Source organism: Oxyura jamaicensis, chromosome 18, assembly GCF_011077185.1.
Source record: "Oxyura jamaicensis isolate SHBP4307 breed ruddy duck chromosome 18, BPBGC_Ojam_1.0, whole genome shotgun sequence".
NCBI lineage: Eukaryota > Metazoa > Chordata > Aves > Anseriformes > Anatidae > Oxyura > Oxyura jamaicensis.
Window position 1 is genome coordinate 8,879,992 of NC_048910.1, and position 23,271 is coordinate 8,903,262.

Here is a 23,271-nt window from a genome sequence, read left to right on the forward strand (position 1 = left end):
ATGAACTATGGTAGAATGCCATCTCTATGCAAAACTTTGACAAATAATTGCAGAATTTTCTGGTAGAATTTATTTTCTTTTAAGATGGGACCAAAACAAAACACGAAATCTGAGCTTTCACAGTCAGGTGAGCAGTCATAATTTGTAGCTCAGGTTCTGATGCACTGTTTCAGCAGCTGTCCAGTCTAACGCAGTTCAGAAGTCTTTACAGTTGTGATACGGTAAGCAGGGAGCAATGAGTCAGTTCACATTATTACCTTTAGACTTCTGCTTAATGACTCCAAATCGCCCCTTCAGAGATTCTAGTCACTGTGTAGCAAAATTGAACTCCGGTTTTTCATTCCTTCTTAAGGTATTTTAAAGCACGTAACTGAAGTAAGTATCCGCTCAGTAGTAATACAGTCACAGAAGTTAGTGTCAGGAACATTTTTCTTCTACCTGTATCACTTACACCTTTTGTGTAAGTGATATGAAAGGGAAGGAATCACTGATCTTTTGAAAAAAGACAAGTGGCAAAATATTAATGTTGAATTTAATTCCAGAAGGTGGGAAATTGGTAAGTATGGGCATTACTTTCATGCATGTAAATAATAGTAACAGTAACTGTAGCTTAATTTTATTAGCATTCAGTTTACAAAGAAGATTGAAAGAGAATACGGAGTTAACATCACTTGCATCCCTTGGGAACCACGTGCTTCAAGAATGAATAATTAACATACACAAATCTGTAATGTTTATCTACTACTTTGTAACAGTCTCTAATTAAACATAAGTGAACCATTGATTCTGTGTGTTTTTTCTTCTCTTGAGGACCTATTTAAATCATAGCAACAAATGTCAGCTGTTTCAAAGTGCTTATAAAATCCATCTTCACCCATGTTTTGGTTTGAATGACTTGTACTAGCTCTCTGCCTATAAACCATGCAAGAACTCATTCATATGAGCCTTATCTTGAAGTGATTTTATACCTGGAGACAAGTGAATCTCAAATTTTTAATATTTAACTGTCTTTTGGTGCTAATCTACTGTCCTTTTTCTGAACTGACTGTATAAAAATGTGTGGGCTACCAGTCATAGGATTGCTGTCTACAGTCTCAGGTGCCTGGCAGGCTGGGTTTAAGAAAACAAGTTACAAGACAAAGCCTCTTGGCCAAGTCTTCTGTCTTGTTTTTCATTGTGATAGCAGTTTCTGTTTTAAAACAAAATCTTTCCTCTTGTCACAGCATGTGAGCAGGTTGTATGAACGATCAGGAATTAAATGCTTGCTTTTAGCTCATGCAGTTCAGTAAGATCTCACTTCCTATTTCTGCTTTGGGCTATGCCATATTGAAGCCACTCTTATGGCCCATGCAGACTTAAGAAAACTGCCTTTGCTTAATTAACTTTTCAGATCCCCTTCCGCTGTTGCTGCATCAGGGCTGGGCTGAAGGTGCTTCCTCCAGCACCCCAACTCTCTGGCAGCTAGCAGTTAAGATGTTGTCATGGTTTGTCCCTCTGGTGTGCCTTTCTAGCACATCTTGAGGAAAGTTGCCATTGATGTGCTTTACCAAAATCTGCCAGCCTGGATTGCACAATCAGGAAGTGCAACCCGTGAAACAGACAGCTTTGCTGCTGTGTGTCGCTCCCAGGTTGAAAGCAAGGTATGGAGACAACTGTTGCCTAACCAGTACTTACAAGCTTTGCTTCTTCCTGGGTACCAGAAAGTGAAGGCTTGAACTAGAATTTTTATTGGTTTCATCCTGTTTTGAAATTTAAGTTGATCTGAATTCATAGTGCCTTGCAATTCCTTTTACAGTTTTGGCTGTGCCCAGATCATGACTGAAGCTGGAAAAGCAAATCACGCCTTACTGCTGTTAGAACTATACCTTCAGGTAGGGTAATTCAGCTCCTGGAGAAATTGTGATTGTTAAAACTTAAGCTGTATTATAGGTCTTCTAGAAAACTTTAGCAACTCTGTCACTATCGAACAATGCTAGGTTCAAACAGTAGGCTGCTTTGTTATTAAAGACTTCATGTGCCATAATGCTTGCAGAAGCAGTACTGACAACAAACTCCTTTGTATTTTTTATATTAGTAAATAAGGCTAGACAAAGATGACTTTTTCAAGAATAGATAGAACTTGTAAGTTTGTCTACTGTATATATAGCATGTGGATATCTTGGATAATGCTGCAGAAACACTTTCCCAAGTGCAGGAATTGTTTGGACTATGAAATCATAGCAGCTCCTACAAATAATATTTTATGTCACGACTATGTAACTGCTTATGTCTCTGCTCCCCTCCCCCAGCTATAGATGCATGCAGTATGTTTTTTAATGTCTACATGGAGAAGCAATGTAGAAGTGATGTAAAAACTGAGACCATTTTTATCACTTCCGATGTTTGCAGAGTCAATTTTAAAAATGGCTAATTATTCTTCTCTGCTTCTGTAATAGACGTTGGCTTGCAGTTGATGATGCATAGGTGTATATAATACATGGTACGTGGTAGTGAGTGAAGTATATTAAAGCCAGTGTAGTGTATATGTTTTAAGTTCACTTAAACACTTTGTTTCCAGTTCAGGGAGAAGAAAAAACACCATAGAGTTAACAGTAGATACATTCTTTAATTGATGAAGGTCACCCAGAAATTAGCTGAATGTCTAGGGTCTTTGAGCTCAAAGCAAATATAGGAATTATTGCCGCTTTAGATAGAAAATTTTGTTTAACTACAAAAACAGAAAAGGCTTCTGCTTGAAAAAATATTTTTACTAGTAGGTTTCAAATTTTTTAGATTCTTATAGCGTAGGAGTAGTTTGTGGTTATCTTACTACCTGGTGTCCAGCCAATGCAGGCTTCTTTTTCTTCAATGTGTGACAACAGGCCTTTTCCAATGCTGTGCTGTCTAACAGTGCAGGAGATACTGTTAATGAACTAAACACTGTGTACTCTGGTGCCACTTGAAATGTTTAGATTATTTTCAACCTCAATATTGAAAGCAACAAGACCGTTAAATGAAAATCCTAAATAAAAGGTCACATTCTCATTTCCAGTAGGCACTGAATCACGATGGAGTGGCAAGACTGGAAACTCCTTCATATGGCCACGTATAAATAAATTTCTATCCTTGGTCCAACCTGAAACTCTTCTGAGAATGTCACGTATCCTGGCATTATTCCATACGGTTCCATGTAGCCACTTCATTCTCTTCTCATCTAAGGACCCACTAATTAATTTATCAATTTTATTTTTTTGCACAATCTTGATTAAGCCATAGCCCTTTCCTAGGAAAAAGTGGGTGTAGATTCTTTTCTTCCTGGGAGGAACATCTTTCATCTTGATGTCATATAAACGTTTTAGGGTTTGAAGTGCTGAACTTAAAATCTCGTCTTTGACTGGATTGGGCTCTTTGTCTAATGCCTCATCTGGCCAATACAGTAAGGTCAGCAAAAAATGGGCACTTGCTGGAAACGTTCTTTTTTCTTTAAAGAATCTTGTGCTGAGTTCACGGAGAGTTTGCATTGGAAGAAGTTTGGCAGATCCTGGAGATAAGCATGATAATACAATGTGGCTCAAAATGTAATTGATCAGATCGGTGTCCTCCAGCCTGTCCCTTAGTGCATTTTCTGGATAGAAACTAAGGATCTCTTCTAGCTTTTCAGCTGACCTGTTCTCCTTCTTATCTGTCAAGAATGACAGGATATTTGTGACACTGCCTCCACCTCTCTTATAAATAGTCATGCCTTTCATCAGCTGGCTCTTAGGACCACTGTTGTCCCCAATAAGTGATGCTGAGATGAAGAATTTGGCATATACCTCAGACTGTCTCTTAAGCCATTTCCTGGGATTATAAACTTGTTCCTCCTTTTCAGCTTTTTCATCATCATCTTCCTTCTCATGGTTTTTATCTGTTTGGAAATAACTTAGGTCTTCTGAAATCCATTCCAGAGCATTGTACAGGTTCTGGCGTAAGCCTTTTAAGCGTGAGTGAAGCTTTCCCCATGTTTTTTCAATGTCTTTAGGAATGTAATCTGTGATCAGGTATTTCACAAGCTCAGAGTACTCCCCCTCTGGACTTGTGCGAAATACATCAACTGTGGACAAAAATTTAAGGAGACGACATCCTACTTCTACTTCTCCAAAATAGCCAGCGTTGTTCATGTTATCTGTTTCTGCTTTTGCAGCCTGTTGCGCAGCCCTGAAGCATTTCATAGCTTTTAGAGCAATCTCTATCTTGTCAATGTCAGGAAGGTCTGTCACCTTATCCACAGTGAAACTAAACCATTTCCTGTAGACTTGACCTTCTGTATCCAGAATGTAAGAGTCATTTGGCAAACGAAGTTTTGCAACACCTACCCAATATTCTGCATCTTCAAATTTTTCGTTGTTGTAATGCAGTCTGGCAAGCTGCTGGGCAAAAAAGGCATCTTTTCCAAGGAGTTCATACGCAGCTTTTAGAACAGCTATAGCTTTTTCACAGTCTTCAGCTTTACAGACGTGTTCAATGAATGGTGAGAAGAGGCTGTCAGTATTATCGCCCCTGCTTCTCTTATCACGGCGAATAAAGAGATCTCTGATGAATTTTATGAATTCCTCTCGTCCAAATCTATTTTCAAAAAGCATCCTTTCCTGAAGAAGAGACATTGCAATTTGACTTTGTGGTTCGTTCCTTGAAAGCTGATACAAAATTTCTTTTGCAACCAGACAGTGTATTATCCGAACAGATAAAATATAGGTGGTATTGTCCCTTAGTTCAATAAAAATCATTCTTGCTTGTTCACTTAAGTTACTTTTAAAATCATATGCTCTTGACTTTGTTTCTGTATATGCACCCAGTCCCAGAAAAGCTTCACAGTGTGATAGTGAAACATATGAATTAGGTACATAAAAATTAAGCAAAGCCACATAATGCATCAAACGTGTATCACGGGAAGAACGGTCTATGTCTTGCAGTATGTGGCCTACAAAATCTCTCACATATGTTTCATTAAACTCCTCACACATCAAGACAAATGTAAGTATGAATTTTGGCTCAACATATTTCTGCTTCAGTTTTTCAAGTTTAGTTTTGAACAGAGTTTTCTCTGAGTCTGTCAGCTTGTGAGTAACGGCTACTGTGTCCAGAGGAGAGGCCTTACAAAGCCGTTCAGGGTCATTGGATCGTCTACAGGACATGAGAATGAAGTAAGGTCTGGGGGAATTAATTTTTCTAGTTGCTACAGCATCCATTAAGTCATTTCTTATTTCTTCTAAATAGTCTTCATCATAATCTTCAATTAGGAGGAGCACAGGAAGGCAATGATTGATTTCTTTCTCTTCATAATCTCTAAATGCAAGTGCATGCTCACAGACAGTTGCAGGTGAATACGAGGATTTGATAACAGCACATCTTAAGTCCTTTCTTCTCTTCCATAGAACTTGTCGTGCTATTGTGCTTCCACCACTTCCAGGATGGTGGAATATCTTTAGTTTAGCCACAGAATAGTTGAGTCCAGTTCCTTGTAAAATGTCATCTAGGAGCCTGCTAGCATCCTTGCATGCTTCACGTTCAATGATTTCCCCACAGTGTCCTTTATCAGCAAGCCAGAAATTTTTCCAGGTGATTTTTCTCCCTTTGTAAAAGTTTTGTTCTATTTCTTGTATTTCTTTCTCAGACAAAAGATCTAATTTAATATCATCACATTGATCAACACAAAGGATTTCTAAGGAAAACATTTTCTCTTCTTCTAGCGAAGGAAGTGTGCATAGTGCTCGTGTGGAAACTGGCAGATGTCTGGGGTGTGCTGTAGAAGGCAGCATTTTTTGAATGGTGGCATCTACATGGCTTAGTTTCATTCCCACAATGCTGCGTTGTTCTAGGGTCTCAATGCTGCATGATGCCTGAGCTAGATTAGCCCACTTCCCATAATTTTCTCTGGACTCTGCAATGCAAATGATGTACTCCATGCCATTCATCTCTGTATAGAATTCCTGAAAAGTGTCCACGATTGGTTTCTTAACTGGTGATAGCAATAGGAAAAGCACAATGAAAGACCTCTTTGGCAGGATTTCATCACAGATACGAGTGATTGCTTTCTTAAGGTATTTCTTTTTAGTTCTAATCCATGTGTTTTCATCACATGGTTTTTCATCATCCCCAAGGTAGTCGCTGCGCCCATTGCAGAATATCCAACTAGTCTGATCAAACAGACACAAATGTTTCTGAGTTGGAGGATTGCCAGTCTTGCTTTCACTGGAAAAATCCTGTAAAAAGTAAGACCTTGTTGCATGGTGTTCTTTGTACTTTCCATACAGTCCTGACACAGAATGTTCATCAAAGTCAAAGACACAGAAAATGTTCAAATGCATTAAAAAGTTGATGGACTTCAGATCATCCTCTGTACCTCTGTTTGTGACAAGGATGTACCGTAGGGAATCGTCCATATAGTTCTTGCCATCATTTAGTAGAATAGATAACTTCCTTCCCAGGTTCTGAGATACTTCTGTATGTACTTCTGCACTGAGAAGCTCAGCCTTTTCTCTTTGAGCATCCCTGTCTTGTAAGTCCTGGATAAAAGCAACTAGATCGTCTGCCTTTACAGGTTCAGATTTTGCTCCTAGTCTCTGATAGAGAGCTCGATCCTTTGTCAGGTTCACCTTCTTGCTGCTTTCATTGTATTTAGGTAAATAAACCTCAAAAATTTTATTCTTCACTAAGGTGGATGTTGGTTCAATATCAACCTCCACCACAAATCTTTGTTCCTGAGAGTCTGTTGAAATCACTTCAATAAAAACAGGTGGGTGGATACATTTCCTTGCAGTTTCTCGCTTAGTTTCACAAAAACATTTTTCTATGTAATCTAATGCATCAACATAGTATTCCCTCTCTTTGACCTTTATGCCAATGATCTGTCCATGTTTATAGCCCGTATCTTCAACACTGTCCATGATACCAAAATGTATGGTGCCGTTTGTTCGAATGTTCATACAGGCTGAAGCAAATCGTATCACTTCACAGGCAAACTTTGACTGCAGCTGCTGTTTGTTCAATTCTGCAGCAATGGCAAAGGACTTGTATTCGTGGCAAGGTATGATTAAACCATTGACGCCTGTTTCTGGAGAAAGAACTCGGCCTTTCACGTACTTGAAATCAGTGTCTTCACTTCTAAACGGTCGACATTTGCTGAGCTCTAAAACTTCATCAGTAGTTTGAGGTTGGCATTGATTTCTCCCTTTCTTCTTGCCAGAAGTAGAAGCTGTGTTTTCTCCACTTGTTTCATGTAGTGGGCCACAGCTGTCTTTGCTTAAACTTTTTTGAGGACGGATGTTTTTGGGTCTTACTGAATCTCTTTGTGTATCAATTCTGTCAGGCATTTTGCTACCAGAATGCTTTTCTTGTTTTGTATTTTCCTGTAGCTGCCGAAGTTCGTCTCTTTTGAGGAGTAAAATGTGGATTTGGCCTTTCTTCATACCTATGTTTTTGAGGAAAGTTTCATTCAGTTCCATAAGCACTGGACCTGTCACTTCTTCTTCATGTAGTTTTCTTGTATATTCTTCCTTGATTCCAGTAGATTGTAGCCAGCATTGGACATGGTTCTCATCCCACTGATCCACAGGTAATGTGTTGTAATCTAGGAACCAGAATTCTGAGTTATTAATAATAGCTGTCTGTGTTGAATGCTAAATCTTCTTTCTACCAGCTACAATGAAAGACTGTCTTCTCAAATATGTCAGTTCTGATGTCTGAAGGTGTCCTTACCTTTAATCAAAGGCAGTCCTAAGCAATGGTACAAGGCTAATAATCTGTGAAGTGAGAAACCACGAGGTTTGGAAACTACTCAAAAAGAGTTCGGGTTGTTTCCATCACTCCCCTTTTAAAAGAGGATTACGTGGTAAAGTTATTGGAACTGATGGGCTGAATTCCCTAAACTTGAAGAAGTTCAGGTAGATTATTTGCCCGCTTGAATTTATTTACTGGTCTATGAAGTTATAGTATCTTACAGATTGTAACGGTACTAAAAATACTGATTAGTTCCCCAGTAGAGATGAACCTTTAAAATGCATTTATTAAAAAGCAAATCACTACATTCAAAGTGCAAATTTTCTGAAAGCAGCACATACCCATTGTCTTCGGGGGGGAGAAATCCTCCGGTTAATGAAGAAAAACCTAGAGGTGAAAAAGCAATTGTCAAATAATAATTAACATTCCTGTTACTTACAGTTGACTTACTTGTTTTCCTCTCCCCTTCCTACTTTTTTTTTGTGGTCCAGGGTAGTTCCTGTACCTCTAAAAGCCTGTTCTTGTCAGCTACAGTGCTTCTGTGTACCTGTACCGTATGAAGCCATCTGTTCTCTGACATGTACGAAGAGGCATGTGCTGATAGCTGTGCCTATCTAACAGCTCCTTCTGCTAGATACAGAAAAAAAGGTGGCCTTACACTACTCTATTCCTCAGGTTGCATTGTATCTTTTTTTTGTTAGTGTTTTTTTTGTTTGTTTGTTTATCTCCCCCTCTTCTTCCTTCTGTTGTGCTCCTTTTTTCTGTGTGCTTGACTTTTTTTTCCCCCCTCTTGTTCTACATCTGTTGCTGTGCTCACCGAAACTGCATAACTTGCTGTCCCACCCTGCAGAAGATTGTTCTTGGTTTGGGTTAGAGGCGGTGTCTTGGCCTGATACCTGACATGCTCTGCTTTGCTCAGACTCCATTAACTGTGGTATGGAGAAGGGCTGCAGCAAATACAGCTGGTTCTGTACTATAGGAAGAAACATGTTAAATACGCGTGCTCAACATAACAGAAATTTACCTTAGATTCACTGTAAGCTAACAGTAACCGGCCCTGAGCTAGGTACCACTTGACTAGGGTCACAGCAAAGGGGTTGGGGGCGTGGGGGGGGATCATTGCTCTTACTGTAGTGTGCAAGCTCAGCTCTACTGGTTCAGCAGGTGCCTGTAGCCTGGTAAGCCCCATGCCTGCTGCTGATGGCAGTACAACAGCATCACCTGCAGCTTCCTCACAATTCAGGTGTCCAAGGAGCAGGCTCACCAGTGCAGCCAGCATAAAAAGCAACTCAGTAGGGCTTTATTGAAGGTCTCAGAAACATCTGAACGTCAGAAGCCTGTAACTTGGAAGGTGACTGGAGAGCTCCCCAGGACCAGGACTTGTCAAGAGGTGAGTTTAACAGTGGTTGTTCGGTGAGACAGCTGGGCATAGGTGAATTGGGGAATGCTGTAAGAACTGGGGAGCAGTGCCTGTTTTAAATTTAAATGCCTGGTTAGTGCAGTGGAAAGTTTGTGGGCTGATTAAAGAGCCAGCATGCCCAAATAGATGTGGTTTGAGCAAGTAAAGTACCTGGTGTCACTGAGGGGAGCAACTGTTCTGGCACTGTTCTTAATTGTTGTGCTATGGGCAGAAGCAGATCCTTCCAAAACAGGTGTACACAGGCTGCTTATTACAGAGTTCAGAGGCTAGTGAGAGGCCAAATGTCAAATAGTAGCCTTGCAGTGCCTTTTGTCTCTGCACTGTCTCCCAGGGCTGTGTTCGTACAGTGATGTGGATCGTGGTGTGCCATCCCCCTCCCTGCACACGTCATTCTGTCATACCCTGTGGGGACAGAGCCAGCATCAGGCCACCAGGCGTGGCTTTGGTGAAAACGAAACTTAATGGGGAAAAGAAACTTGTGCTGAGGAGAGGCACTGCCCTGGCCAGTGGGTTCCTGTTCCCCCTGTTGTAAAGAGCACGTGGGGGAGGCAAGTTGCTGATGCAGGGCTCACCACCATGCCACCTGTGTGCACTGTAGCTGTGGACTGGGGAAGGGGGGATGTCCTGTCCTACCCCCTCATGCCCCTGGCCCCAAAATTAAAGAGCTGCTCAGCAAGACAGCTCCACCCACCTCTTGGCAGCAGAGCTAGGCGGATGGTAGTGCAGGGGAAGCCACGCTTTTCCTAGGTCTGCTACCAGTAAAGTAAAATCAGGCTGAGAATAGGTTTCCAGGTTTCCCACTTACCCACAGCTTTCCCCCAGCCCTACTTGCTCGAGCATGCAGGACCAACCCAGAGAGCTGCAGGATGGCTTGCAGAGGCTTACCTTGCAGAGCATGTGGGAACCGGGCTGCTTGCAGTGCTGTTTCCAAATCCTGTCCGCCGGGAAAAGTGCAACAGCCAGCTGCAGTGCCAGGCCCTGCCTGCTGACCCTTGTCTTCCACACTTCTTGTGGGTTTCTTCTAAAGGTATCTTAACTATCTCTGGCAATAAAAAGGAAGTACTTTAGGCAAAATACTTGAATGCTCCACCCCTTCCAGCAGTGCTAGCAGCGTAGCCCTGCCTGTAGCTTCAGCAGACAAGCTCTGCCTCCTGCAAGCATCATCTGGTGAGGTGCACACCCAGATGATGGGCAGCACCATGCCAAAACAGGGTAATAAAGGAGTTTGGGCAGGGTATGGTGAGTGGCATATAGTTTAATAATTATATAATTTCCCCTTCCCACCTGTATGTGTCATGTTTGTTTATACCACATCCCTTCACCAAAGTAGAGACAGCCTTGGCTCATTGTCCCTCTAACTCTGGGGCAGAGATGCCGGGCTGAGTCATGCTCTTGGACTCCAGCAGGCAAAGATGGGTTTTGTAGGCAGCTTTTTCCTGTAAATCACGTGGTTTTCTTTCAGCTTAGTTTCACATGAACTTTATTTTTAGTTACAAAAATCTCGATACTGTACAGCAGTAAGTTTTTTTTTGCACACAGTCACTTCAGCCGTTTGAGCTTACCTGTGCACCTGCCTTAGCCACCATCAGGTAGGTACCTGTTGCCTGGGGACAGTTAGGGTAACGAAGTAAGGGTCCTGGGCCCTCAGGGAGGCTCGCTGCTTGCTTCCCAGCCTCCCTCCCACCATAACTTCTGTCATCAGCACTTTAGCCTTGAACAGCAGGGAGTGAGTGCCTGGAGCAGGCCCTGAGCAGTGTGCGCCCTGAGCAGGGTGTGGCTGCTGCAGGCCTGGGGTTTGTGTGGCCATGCTTCACACGTGCACACCCCACCACCTTCTCCAGGCCTGGTTCTGAAACCTGGGTTATACCACACAGATCAGGGGCTGGCTGACTTCCACAGGCACATGTTGTCATGAAAAGAAATGCGAGTTGTGTTTTTTTGTTTTGTTTTTTAAATCTGAGTACAAGTCTTTATTTAGTAGAATTATAAAAGAACTTTACATGAGACATACAAAAATATGAAATAGGCTTTGAATCTTCTTAGGTAAAAACTACCCTTTTTTCAAGCTTTAGAAATGTAACTTGCACAGTTGGTGTCTTCAGTAAATTGCTTTCATACTTTGTAAAACTAGGAAGAAACTTCTAGTGAAGTTGCTCCAGAAAAGTAGCTGTGTGTACCCAACCTTACATAGAATGGTCCCTAACTTAGTAGTTAACAGAACAATGGCACAGTCAGACAAATGAGCTTCTCCACTTTGTAGTTTCCCCTTTAACAAATTCCAGTGAAAGATGCAGTATCACTTTTCCAGTTGTAATATGATTAAATAGAAACAAAATTGATTAAGAAAGATTTGGCATGCTTTATACTTGTACCACCTTGATTTGATACTACTTTGTAGTAAAAATTAAATAAATATAAATATGTTAAATAAATACATTGTAAAAGAACACCCTCACTTGTATCATCAGAGTTCACCATTTCTTCATCCTTTGCACATACTTAATGCTTTGTCACAGCTTTAGGGCCAATGAAAAGAAATACTGCATCTTTAAAAATAAAAAGTAAAAATGGGCTCCTGTGGATGTAATTATCCATCCGTACAAATAGAAAATGAGTTTCTTTTACAGCTTTCTTTCTCCAATTAAAACACTGTATAGAATTTCACTGCTCTGTACATCTTCCATTGCTTCTAATTTATTTTTTTTCTCCAGGATTATCTTACCTCTTTCTCTGTACCTGGCAACCTTTCTTTGTAAGAAAGGAACACTTGCAGTAGATAGAGCATTAGCCTCTCCCCAGCTTAGTTGCGTGGCTTGGTTCTGATACTGTGATTTTTAAGTCAAGTACTGTTCAAGCTCTTTTGTGAATACTGGTTGATAATTAAACAAGGTTTATTTTCAAAGTAGGTAAACCTTTAACTTTTTTCAAGTTGATCTTGTTTTTAGAACTTCACTGTATCTGCTCAAGTAGGAGGGACTAATTTTCCAGGGTAGTTAGGAATTAAATTTTAGTCTTTTTATAGGTTTTGGATAATTATAAATTATTCCCTTTACAATCACTGTGGTGTGCCTAATGCAGAATGTGGCAGTAGTGCAATGGCAGGTTCTGATGATTCGCTACAACTAAAAGGCTCCTTTTGCAGATCCCAGCCCCCAGTAATTACGATTTCAATCACTGTATTTTGATTCTTTGCAGTAAAACAGAGGTTATAAAATCAAGTACAGTATAGGGATACTGGATGATGGTTATACCCAGCTTTTGCGCTCCCTTTTCACTGTCTGGAGACCCTTCTTGGGGTAACTCCATCGCTATTAGAGCTTCATTGCTCCTTGGGCTCTTACTATCTCCTGATCCAGTGCAGGCAGAGTACAAGGCACTTTTTGGACGCTTGGTTTCCTCAGAGAGAATTCAGCTCTTTGATTCCCCCTTTTCCCTGCTAAAGGTAGGCCTGTTTCACAGCCTTGTGCTTGGAATGTTGGTCCCAGATAAAGAAAGCTCCATCTCTCTCCTCTCAAACAGTGTCTCCTGCAAGGCTCTTCTGTGCAGAGTCCTGATTATAGTAATGCTGAAACAGTCTTTCTTGGCAGCAGATACGCATAGCTTTGTAGGTATGTAGGAGCAGGTGAGGGAAGCGAGCTGTAAAGTAACATACAAAATCATCTGGAATGGAGCCCAGGGTGTCCTGCACCTCAGGAGGCAGTTCTCTGTAATGGTGCTTCTGTGAAGACAGAAAGAAAAAGGAAAAGCTCAGCCAGAGAGCGTGTTCAAAAACCTTTTAAATAGTCTGGACAAACTGCATTTTCATGAACAAAGTAACTTTTTTTTATAGTTGACTAATATAGTAAAAATATATATATACACCTAAAGGTAAGATGCAGACTGGCAACAATGAACAAATGGAGGGAGAACTACAGTGTGAAGAAGAAGAAAAAATGCAGTGGCTGGAGTTCACAGGGTGTGTATCCCGAGTATGCATATGCACAGACAAAACATTTACCTTGTTTCTCATAGCCCTCAGAAGATCCCGCACTGAGCCTCCTTTATACGATCTGAATTTTCGAAGATCTGCAAAATAAAATACAAGATCTCTTTTTGTGTTTCGATACTGTTGTAGCTGCTGGTCTCAGAAGTAAGGTACATGTGCCTATAGTCACGTATGTCTATAGACTTGTTCAATATGTAAACATACAGCTTAATTTGAAGAAGTACAGTAAAAGTCATGCCAAAACAGACGCCATCCTTATTCTGCTATCCCTGCAAACTGGGGACAACAGCATGCAACACCTTTCCATTCTTACAAAAGCTCTCTTACCTGTCTGAAGAGGAACAGTGATGTGCTCTCTCCAGTCCATTTTCACCACCTCTCTTCCTCCTCTTTCTAATTGCTTGACTATTAGACCATCTAAAGATTCTTTCTCTATCCGGTCACTAACATCCTAGAAGAGACATTCAGGTTACTCTTAGTTTTTCCAAACTTTTCCCAACAATTGAAAAATGCTGCTTCTGGCCAGTTGCGACCTGTCCCAGTAACAGAGCTTTCCTTCTACCTCACTTCATGACAAAGTACAATACAATGGATTATGGTTGGGACTGGGATACAAAAGCTTCTCTGATGATATGTATCACCATCTACCAAAGCTTTTTTTTAAAAAAGCCATAAAATAGAAAAGACTGAAAGGAACCTCAAGTCAGCTGCTTCCTGGGCTTCAATGCACATATTTACCACAGCAGTCTACCCTGTTCTTAAAAACAGGCAAGGTGTTCTACATTGTACCATCTCAAACATGCACAAAGCAAAGAGAAACTGAATTCAGGATCTGAAAAATGACTACAGGCCTCCTTAGGACTAAAAGGATAAAAATGGTCAAGACAAACCTGAAAAAACTGGAGCTGTTTTTCTAAACTCCAAAAGAAGGGGTGTTTTAGCACACAGCTGGCAGATGGACGTTTCTGAGGGTCCATGTTTATCATTTGCTCTATTAAATCACGAGCAACTATGTCTTCTGCAAGGAAAAGGGTGATCATTTAGACAATGTAGGGAATGCTAATGTTTTCTATCATTAGACAATCGTTGTTTCCTACTTCCTCCTATACAATCCTGAACACTAGCGTAAGTACTGCCCTTGTAGATAATCTGGGCAAGCAACAGAAATCTCTGAATCAGTGCGCTATGAAGATAGACCTCTTTCCCACCCTTTAAATACATGGTAATAGCACTACAGCCAAGCTTTCAGGGCCCCTCTTTTTTATAGCTGGGATGCTTTCAGATACTAACTCCAAGACCTTTACTTTAGGTGTACAGCCTTCACCATGGCCCTGTTGGTTTCACTGTGGGTCACCGTTCTGCCATCTCTATTGCAGTTTTAGCACCCCTTGAAAGTTAAGTTTAGCATGCTTTTCTTACCATGGCGCCCTGCATTCAAACACTCGAGGCTGTATGCACCCAGCAGAATGTTGGCTTGTCGCTGTAGAGATTTGCCAAAGGGATGGCTACCTTCAGATACCACGTAATAGAAGACACAGCCAGCTGAAAAGATGTCCACGGTGTATGTCTGCAAACAAATGACCTTTAATAGCAACATTTTTTTGCCCTGAAGCCTTTCAGCCTCATCATAGGGGTGGTTATTTTGCATTTGAGTGCAGAAAAAAACTTTTCAGATTCACATTTTGCTATATAAAACTCGTAAAAATTACTATATACATATGGGGGAAAGGGCTATTGTTAAATTAATTGGAAGCATGCATAAATGCTGAGCCGTCCAGCACTACGCATCCTAAGGTTTGACCAACAGTGTGCCACCTGCTGGTTGTGCAGCCTTTTCCCAGGGAAGCCTGAAGGAAAGACAAAGACTTACAGGGTTCTCTTTGCAGTCTTCACTCAGCATCTCAGGGGCAATCCACCCTTCAGTTCCTGGCACACCTGACCGACGGCTAAAGCTGTGTCTGCCCACTGCTAGCTTCTTGCACAGGCCGAAGTCTGAAATCATAGCTTTGACCTTCCCATGGGCATTAGGCATCGAGATGAGGATGTTATGGGGCTTCAGGTCCCTGTGGACTATTACAAACACCCATTTATCCACTCCAGGCAATCCCAACAACATTTGTAAACTTTATTTACTGTTTGTTATATCTATGTCCTAACCTCAAACTAATGTCACTGGTAGAGGCTCATCACTAATTTTTAAATGCCATCACCAGCAGTCATTATGTTTTATAGTTCTATCCAAAAAAATAGAGTGCCCTGAACAAATGGTGATGACTAGCCTTACTACCCCAATGCAGTGGAGTGTTACCGGCAGAAGGTAAGGGTCAAGGAAGTGTTAGGACAGAAACTATTGCTTGCTGCCAGCCCTAGGTGGAGCCTCTCCATGGATTAAACAAGCCCTCAGCAGACCATTTTCTCTCTTTTTTTTTTTTTTTTGGTTGGGAAACGGCCACTCGATGCAATGCTGAACCCTGAGGCATTCTTACCAATACTAAGGGAGTGCAGATAAGCAAGGCCAGCTGTTGTCTGTTGCAGGAGGGTGATGGGTTGTAAGCCATGGTGACTGAAGGCCTTCTGCTCAACGTACTGTATAAGACGACAGAAAAACAGAAGAGTCAGCCACAACACTGCTTATCATTAGCCTCTGCACAGACAGTAAGTATACGCAAAAAAAAAAAAAATTCGAACTGGGAAAATTGCAGGCAGTCTAATGCTAGATGGTAACACACATGCAAAAGCTTTTCTTGCCTGAAGGTGATGAGCTCTAAAACATTCAGAGCTAGAATTCTGTATATAGCACCGTGCCTCCAGAAGCGTTTTGGGGGTCTTCAAAGTCCTGACGGAGAGGGAGGATGACTAGAATGGAGTCCTTCACAAGAAGGAATACTAAAGGACAACAACTTCTGCCCTTAGGACAGCACAGGGTTGGGAAGATAGTCCTGAAGGTCTAGGAACATCCCTTTTGTAGGAATGTGTAACTTTCTGAGGTGATGGTGACAGTATCTGGGACATCTGCTGCAGGCACTTCAACAACTTAAGACTACAGGAAAACTGAAGGCCTTCCGGTGAGAAAACCAAAACATTATTTAGGTTTGCAAGTGACTCATCACCTCCTGTAAAGTGGCAGCACACAGCTCGATAGCTATGTACTGAAACTGCCGGTCTTTCTCTGTGCAGAAATAGCGGATCACATTAGGATGCTCATCCGACTCCCGCAGCAGCTGCACCTCACGGTCTGCAAAGCTGAAGCATTCAGGAAGAATTCTTTTCACTGCAACATCACGGTTATCAAATGTCCCCCTGCAGACAGGAAAGCCGTATCAACCTTTTAGACAAAGGCTGATGTAGACCAAGAAGGTACAAAGCGAATGACAACAGAAGACATTTTACAGAGGCATATTAAAGCATTTCTCATGCAGGAAACAGATTCCTTTGGTCATTAAACATATCAAAGAGAAGTAATTTCGCTAGAGAAGAAATATTGCATGAAAATATTCCATACACACACACAAAATACTTTTAAAGTATTTTTTTTCAAAATAGGTGTATTAAAAAAGATAAAAGAATGACCCTAATACAATAAGACATTAATCAGTCTATTATTAAATAATGAGTACGCGTATTATCTTGTACCTGTAAACAATTGTTCCTTCGGCTCCATGTCCCAGTACATCTTTTGGGTTAAATGAAATCTTGCCAACCACCACTCTGTTTGCATCATCATCTGAAAAACAAGAAACAGGAGGATTGTTTTAGGATGGATCAAGCCGGCCTTGTACAACTGGACATCTTTTTGGGCCAGTATGTAAAAATCTTTTTGCTCGTGTTTAAATTGACAACACATTTGATCAAAAGAAATGAACAGCTGAGCAGGCACATACTGGTACGTGATTCAACACAGAGATTCAAACTTACTCCGTACAGAACACCTTAACTAACTGTAGGTCTGAAAAGATCATGTCTCAAACAGTACAAGAGACTAAGGGTTCTCAGCAGAGGAAGTTTCTAAGGAGTTATATGAGAAGTACTTCTCAAAGTCAGGGATGAAACACCTGCACAGTTTTGTGAGTGGTCAGACTAAGCTAGGATGATGGTCTTTTTAGCTGTCTGATGTACAAAGTACCATCAAGATGGACAGAGTGGGGAAATACAAACCCAGTAAAGACACTAGAACTACTTTACCTCCCTCTTCTTGCTCAGTGGAAAGGCAGCTCCCAACATCAGAGGTGGAGATGCTGGAATATGCAGAATGGTTTGATGCTCTGGGGGACATATTTGGTGTGCTGGTAGCTGAACTCTCTGTCCGTCCGTAGGAGGTGTCTAAGAAATCTGTTTCTGGAGGTAGATCACTGGGAGCGTGAAAGGGCAGCTTCTGTTGCTGCAAGAGCTGTATCTTCTCTTCCAGCTGATGCTGTCTCTGTTGTTGCTGATGTACACTCTGAAAGAGGACCTCAGATCCATAAGAAGGAGTGAAGTTTCTCACAGTCATGTCACAAAAGGGAACAGAATAGCCATTAGGGTAGATAGATCCAAAAGGTAGGTAATTTTTTCTTGTTAAGGTACTATTAGCTAACTAGACTATGAAACTAAAGGGACTTTCCCTCATGTTTTCAGTTTCATTCAGAACTTTCATAGCAAAGCTGAGGAATCACACAGGTTGGTTAATATTGCAAAAGCCAGCTCATTAGGCTGACTTGGTGTCTTTAAATCACAGAAGGATAAAGGCTTTGATCAAAACGCCAGAAAACCTGACAGTGGTTCAGATGAGGAAGGGAGGAGTGAAGCCAGTGATTAATGTTAAGATCATGTACATGGAAAACAGAAACACGAGAAACTGAACTGGTGGAATTAAAAAAAATTCTTCAGAGTTGGCACATATGCCAGAGAAATCACTGTTATATCAAATAAATAGCCTTTGTTACCCCTTGCATATCTGGGGCTTAAAAATGAGGAAAAAAGAATGTAGTGCATTATTTCCTAACTCCTGTGTCACTTCCTGGGGTTAGCTGTCAAATACTACTGACTCCCAAAACTGAAAAGCCCACCAAGCTAAGTCAGCGTTACCATTGGATAGGTGATGATAAAAGCCACCCAGCCAACGAGCAGGAAAGTGCTGAGAATGATGGTGGCCATGTCTTTCAACATAGAGTCCACAGGAGCCTCTGGCCGAGCAATAGGTCGAGCAAGTTTCTCCTCAATGTCCTTCGGAACAGCAGGAGGCACTTCTGTTGCGGAACCTTCCACTATGTCAATAACCTATGAGGCAGAGAAAGCTCTGTTAGCTCCAAGACTTCCATAAGCAGTAGATGATTTATATGCTAGGCTTTCTGCTAGATCATTTCCAATGATTTATAAATTTTAAATTATATAATTATTATACCTTAAAAATAATAATTTATAGTCCTACCAAAGAGAGTTTTGCATGTGGAAAAAGAACATCTGAAAGCCCTAATTCTGAAATAAGAACGACACCTCATGGTATCAGTGATTCTACATGCAAGGTACATGAAAATCCACCACAAGAAATGTGAAGTAATTTCATACAGCTTTTCTTCTGAGTCTCTCCACAATCTCTATTCCTCTATATTATTTAATTATTCAATAAGATTATTATTCTTATCACAAACCTCTTCAATAGTGGCTTTATCAGAGTCAGCTGGAATCACATTTTCAGGCCTCTTGGGTAAGTTGCTTGGAAATTTCTCCAGGATCTTTGTAGGGGCAGATAACGGTGTTTCATGGTGCCCTTTAAATAAAACATATTTGTTGAAATAAGAAATTGTCCCTCTTAAAGGAAGATGACCTTGGTTTCAGCATCTTTCCTTAAGAGCATACATAAAGTTGATTCTCAGACTTGAGAACATCACAGTACAAGATCTTGAATTAAAATAATTTTCCCCCTGTTCCGCTCCTGCAGTCACAGGTATAGTGAACACGGTGAACTCTGTTCAAGCACTGACGGTGGATTTGGTTCCTGAGCTCTCTGTGACCATGCCAGGAACACACATTACAATACCTCCTATCTAGCTCTCTCTGAAGTTCTACTTTGTGATGTGGCCTTGAAGCAAAGATTGTGTTTGAGATCTGAAATGGTTCTGAGGGGAATGAATCATACTACATAAGAAGGAAGGAAGAATCAATCCAGCACTTAGCTACAATTGCTCTTCACGCTCCTTTGGCTCATGCTAACCAAGTAAGTGAGAAGAGGGAAAAGCCACTGTGCTCCCAGCTTTTCCAACTGGAGTGCCTTAATCCCCCATTTGTGAAGTGGGGAAGACACAAACTTCTGATGTTTATAATGAGAATTAAAGTAATATGCACAATAAAATCCAAAAGAACCAGAATATATTAAGTGCAATAACGTTCACAGTAAATTATCTATACCCCTCTCTGGATGAGGGGGCAAATAAATAAACATCTTTCCACACAGTGAGCTGAGCACTCCTCATCCTATAAACTGAATGAAGCAGAGGCCTTGGTAAGCAGGCATCTGCTTAAAAACAGTAATGCATATTCCAAAGGGGACAAATTAACAATGATTAATAGAATTTAGAAATTGCCTCGGTTTAGGCAGTCATTGTGATTTTGATTTACAGAAATAGAAAAACAGCTCTTAGGCCTGGGTTAGAAGTGTCCACAAGATGGCAGTGTGAACCTGCCCGACAAGCAGACAAGCGCTAAGCGAGGGACCTCATAATATACCTATTAAAATCCAGTCGTTCCAATAGTTGAGTTTGTTCTTTTCTTTCAGTCTGCCTGAAAACTTCAAATCCGTACTGGGGGTGATAACACACTCGCCATTGTCTTCGATTGTGACTCCTTCTGTTTTTGGACCCTCTAGTAAGGGTATGGCACTGCCACGGGGCTAGAAAGAGAGACCATTGCTATAATTAATGATGTACTCTTCTCTGTAATATTTAAGTAGGTCAGTAAGTAAAAAAAAAAGGAGGGTCAAAATAAGTTGGCAAGCAAAAGCTCCCAGAAGCAAAGTCACTGTAAGTAAATACTGCTGTTACACCCTCAGCAAATGCTTCAACAGCCTTGGACATTAGACCTAACTTGCATGTTGCCTAGGTGATGAGATTACTCTCTCTTTTTAGTAAAGTGAAACAGGAGCTTTGTTTCCTACCTGGATGGTCACTGTGTGAGAAAAAAATAACTATGGTGCAGTTTCCTATGAAAAGGGAGTTATTTTGATTATAAAAATAAGTAAAATTTTAAAAACACAATTTTAACAGTAACCACAATATATCAACAGTACTGCTCAGCAACCTCCGGTCCACTCCTGCTAAGCTCATGTGGCACAATTCCCGATGAGCTACGATCACGTCTTTGCAGCATTTGAAATGATTTTGGAAATACAGTCATGCATTCTAAACGCTTACTGTTAATTGTTTCATGAAATATTCAATTTGCCATGCATTTATTGATAGGAATCTGCAATTTAAAAAACTAATTGCTGTAGACCTACAGCCTCCACTGTTTTTCTATTTTAATAAGGATCATCCCTTTTCAGATATTGGAACAAACTCCATCAGTACAGGTACACGTTATGCTGCATAACAGTTTGTCTTCCATTACAAGACAGAACAAGAGGGTTATAAAATCATTTTACTAAGGAAAGCATGTCATGCTTTTATAACGTAAGTCTCAGAATTCCAGATGTAATCAAAATATCCCTTTTTTAGATACACTGAAGATACTTCTCATAGAAATAAGCTCACTATTTGTGTGTTTATTGGACTTTACAATAATTCTGTACATTTTGATGAGCATATGTTCCAGTGTCTGCTCTCACTCAAAACAAAGTTCATTTCAACTCCTTTTTAACTCAGAACAATACCAATTCTGTAAAGATACTTTTCAGCAGATGTCATTCAACTCTTGCAGCTCCCAACTTACCATGACTGCTACTCCTTCATGCACCATTGATGGTGATGCATACAAACTTGTGGAGTACTTCCCTACATATAGAGTTGGTCTAGAAAAAAAAATACATGTTAGAAAGAAATAGATGATGGTTTTACCATCTTAGCTAGGTTGCCAAGGTTTTAACCTTGGCAACACAATCATACAAAACTAATGCATGAATTTCTAAAATCATCAACATCTAGTTCTTAAAAACACTGAATTCATAGCCTTAAGTACTGCTGTATGATCAAGCCATTTGTTTTAATTATGATTTAGTGAAAGATGAAATACGATATACAATGACTGCTGGAGAGCTAGGCTGCTGACAAAACCCTGACAACTAATGAGAACAACAGGAATATTCATGCTCACGTTAGTTTGCTCTTGGTCTCTGTTTCCTTTGGGAAAGGATATTTCCATTTGGTAATGTGTCCAACTTCCCCAGACATGAATGTCAAGTATCGCAGAGTTTCTATCCCCACATTTGTGTGCATAACTTTCCGTAATCCTTCACGTTGCCAGATGTAAAAAGCTACCACAGGAGAAGCGTAATTCTGAATCCACAGCACGTCCCCAGACTCGCTGTCTACAGTCACCACCAGCCCATCTCCATTAGACACAAAATGGGACATTTCTGCAATATATAAATAAAATAGAGATTATCTGGATTGCTACTTACATGAAACTTTAATACAAATTAACAGTTCAAGCCTTACATTAATTGTGGAGCTCATTACATCTTCTATTGCGAATGAAGAGCTGTCAGAAATTAAGCCAATAAAAATTCAGTTTTGTCAGACAAGCAGAAAAAACACATTTATTTAGCTCATCTGTTCAGCATGTACAACAGCAAGGATTTGTAGATCTCACTGCTCTAAACGTACAGATTAATTCACACACAAATCATGCCTTTGCCACATGCTAAAAGGGGAGCTTTCATAGGTGACTGAGAGGTCTCACAAATGGCTGAAAGCTCTTCCATAGTTTGTTCAGTGTCCAGATTCAGGAAACTCAGTGCTCGTAGAGCTGTAACCCTGCAGAGCTGTTCTGTGCCCAATGACTCTGACAGCAAACGGGCAAGTCCAAGCAGACTCCATTTTGATTAACCTTACTTAGTGGCAACTCAGCTCTGGAAGATAAGCAAGTGATCAAAACACCTAGGCAAAACCTAGAATCAAGCATATTTATTGTTGATTATTCCAGAACCCCAGAAGGTAGTTTTTGTTCTTTTTTTTCTTAAAAAAGAAGAAAGTTTCAGAAGTAAGAAAACAAACTCTACTAACACAGGAGGTTTACTGTATCATGAGGGTATATTTTACTTGAGCAATAGCTCTGTCATGTGGAAAAATTACCACTAAAAGGTAGAATCTGAAACTATCTACTTGTTATCTTTATCTCATTGACCTGATATGTAATTCTGCTTATAAATTTAAATTTTATTTTTATAGGCACTAGATCTGGATGAGTCTGTTAGTTCTCCATGCAGCTCAGCTGTCATAACCTGCCCCTGAAATTTACATGTTCACGCTTCAGGACTCCCTCTTCCACTCAGAAGCTTTAAATAAAACCGATCTGCAGTAATGGTACTTATTCAGCACTTGAACCCTAAGCAGTGAGGAGAGATTATAATATAATCTTTTTAATTAACAGGTTGAGCCTTTAGTTTAAATGCGAAATAACTCAATTTTTTAGAACCATAAACAGTGTTTCATTACTATTACTGATTTTGATGTCAGTATTCATACATTTTGACTATCATAATAAAAACATTACGCTGGGATTCTCAGATGGGAGTGCAGGTCACTGCTGTTCACAGTTACAAGCACTGATGTAATTCACATTTCTTTTACAGCATCCAGCTGATTAGCACAAGTATTGCAAACATAATTTAAACATCACACTGAGAGAGTTTGAGAAGCTTGTTTCCAGACTTGGATATTGAAACAAAGTAAGACATCCACAGTCATACGGGAATTTTATGGTAAAGCCACACATGGCTACTTTTTGATGAGACGAATTAAATGCACAAAATCTATAGAGCAGCCAGATCAACTAAGACTTTCTAGTGTCTCAAGGGAATTAAATAATTTCATTTGACCCACTTTTTCAAAACAAAAAATAGACAGAAAGTCCTTTCTCCAAGTTGTTCTTAGAGAGCAAATGAAACCTGTTGTCTCCTATACCTCCAATCCATCACAGGAACCCAAGTTATTTCCTC

At 40.5% G+C, this 23,271-nt stretch overlaps 2 protein-coding genes across 5 annotated transcripts in view; both read right to left on the reverse strand.

Moving 5' to 3' along the window:
* Positions 1–600: 600 nt before the first annotated feature.
* On the reverse strand, positions 601–10,207 carry LOC118175824 (sterile alpha motif domain-containing protein 9-like). 2 transcript variants are annotated; one of them, XM_035342392.1, is made up of 3 exons: positions 10,043–10,207; positions 8,079–8,124; positions 601–7,588 (listed from the first exon to the last, which is right to left on the reverse strand). In XM_035342392.1, the coding sequence occupies exons 2-3, from the start codon at positions 8,080–8,082 to the stop codon at positions 2,913–2,915; spliced, it is 4,680 nt and encodes a 1,559-aa protein (XP_035198283.1). In that variant the 5' UTR covers positions 8,083–8,124; positions 10,043–10,207; the 3' UTR covers positions 601–2,912. The 2 variants fall into 2 exon arrangements, with proteins under 2 accessions (XP_035198283.1, XP_035198282.1); XM_035342391.1 differs by lacking the exon at positions 10,043–10,207 and adding an exon at positions 9,002–9,567.
* A 1,512-nt stretch (positions 10,208–11,719) lies between these two features.
* ERN1 (endoplasmic reticulum to nucleus signaling 1) overlaps positions 11,720–23,271 on the reverse strand; it is a 36,607-nt gene continuing 25,055 nt past the window's right edge. For all 3 annotated transcript variants that reach the window (XM_035342056.1, XM_035342057.1, XM_035342058.1), the window contains 15 exons: positions 21,426–21,687; positions 21,045–21,123; positions 19,845–20,007; positions 18,770–18,888; positions 18,207–18,398; positions 17,325–17,580; positions 16,776–16,866; positions 16,253–16,442; positions 15,629–15,728; positions 15,013–15,212; positions 14,562–14,709; positions 14,033–14,160; positions 13,470–13,593; positions 13,155–13,222; positions 11,720–12,875 (listed from right to left, as the gene is read on the reverse strand). In XM_035342056.1, coding sequence (XP_035197947.1) covers positions 12,669–12,875; positions 13,155–13,222; positions 13,470–13,593; positions 14,033–14,160; positions 14,562–14,709; positions 15,013–15,212; positions 15,629–15,728; positions 16,253–16,442; positions 16,776–16,866; positions 17,325–17,580; positions 18,207–18,398; positions 18,770–18,888; positions 19,845–20,007; positions 21,045–21,123; positions 21,426–21,687 — 2,327 coding nt within the window. In that variant the 3' untranslated portion in view covers positions 11,720–12,668. The remainder of the gene's footprint in view (positions 12,876–13,154; positions 13,223–13,469; positions 13,594–14,032; positions 14,161–14,561; positions 14,710–15,012; positions 15,213–15,628; positions 15,729–16,252; positions 16,443–16,775; positions 16,867–17,324; positions 17,581–18,206; positions 18,399–18,769; positions 18,889–19,844; positions 20,008–21,044; positions 21,124–21,425; positions 21,688–23,271) is intronic.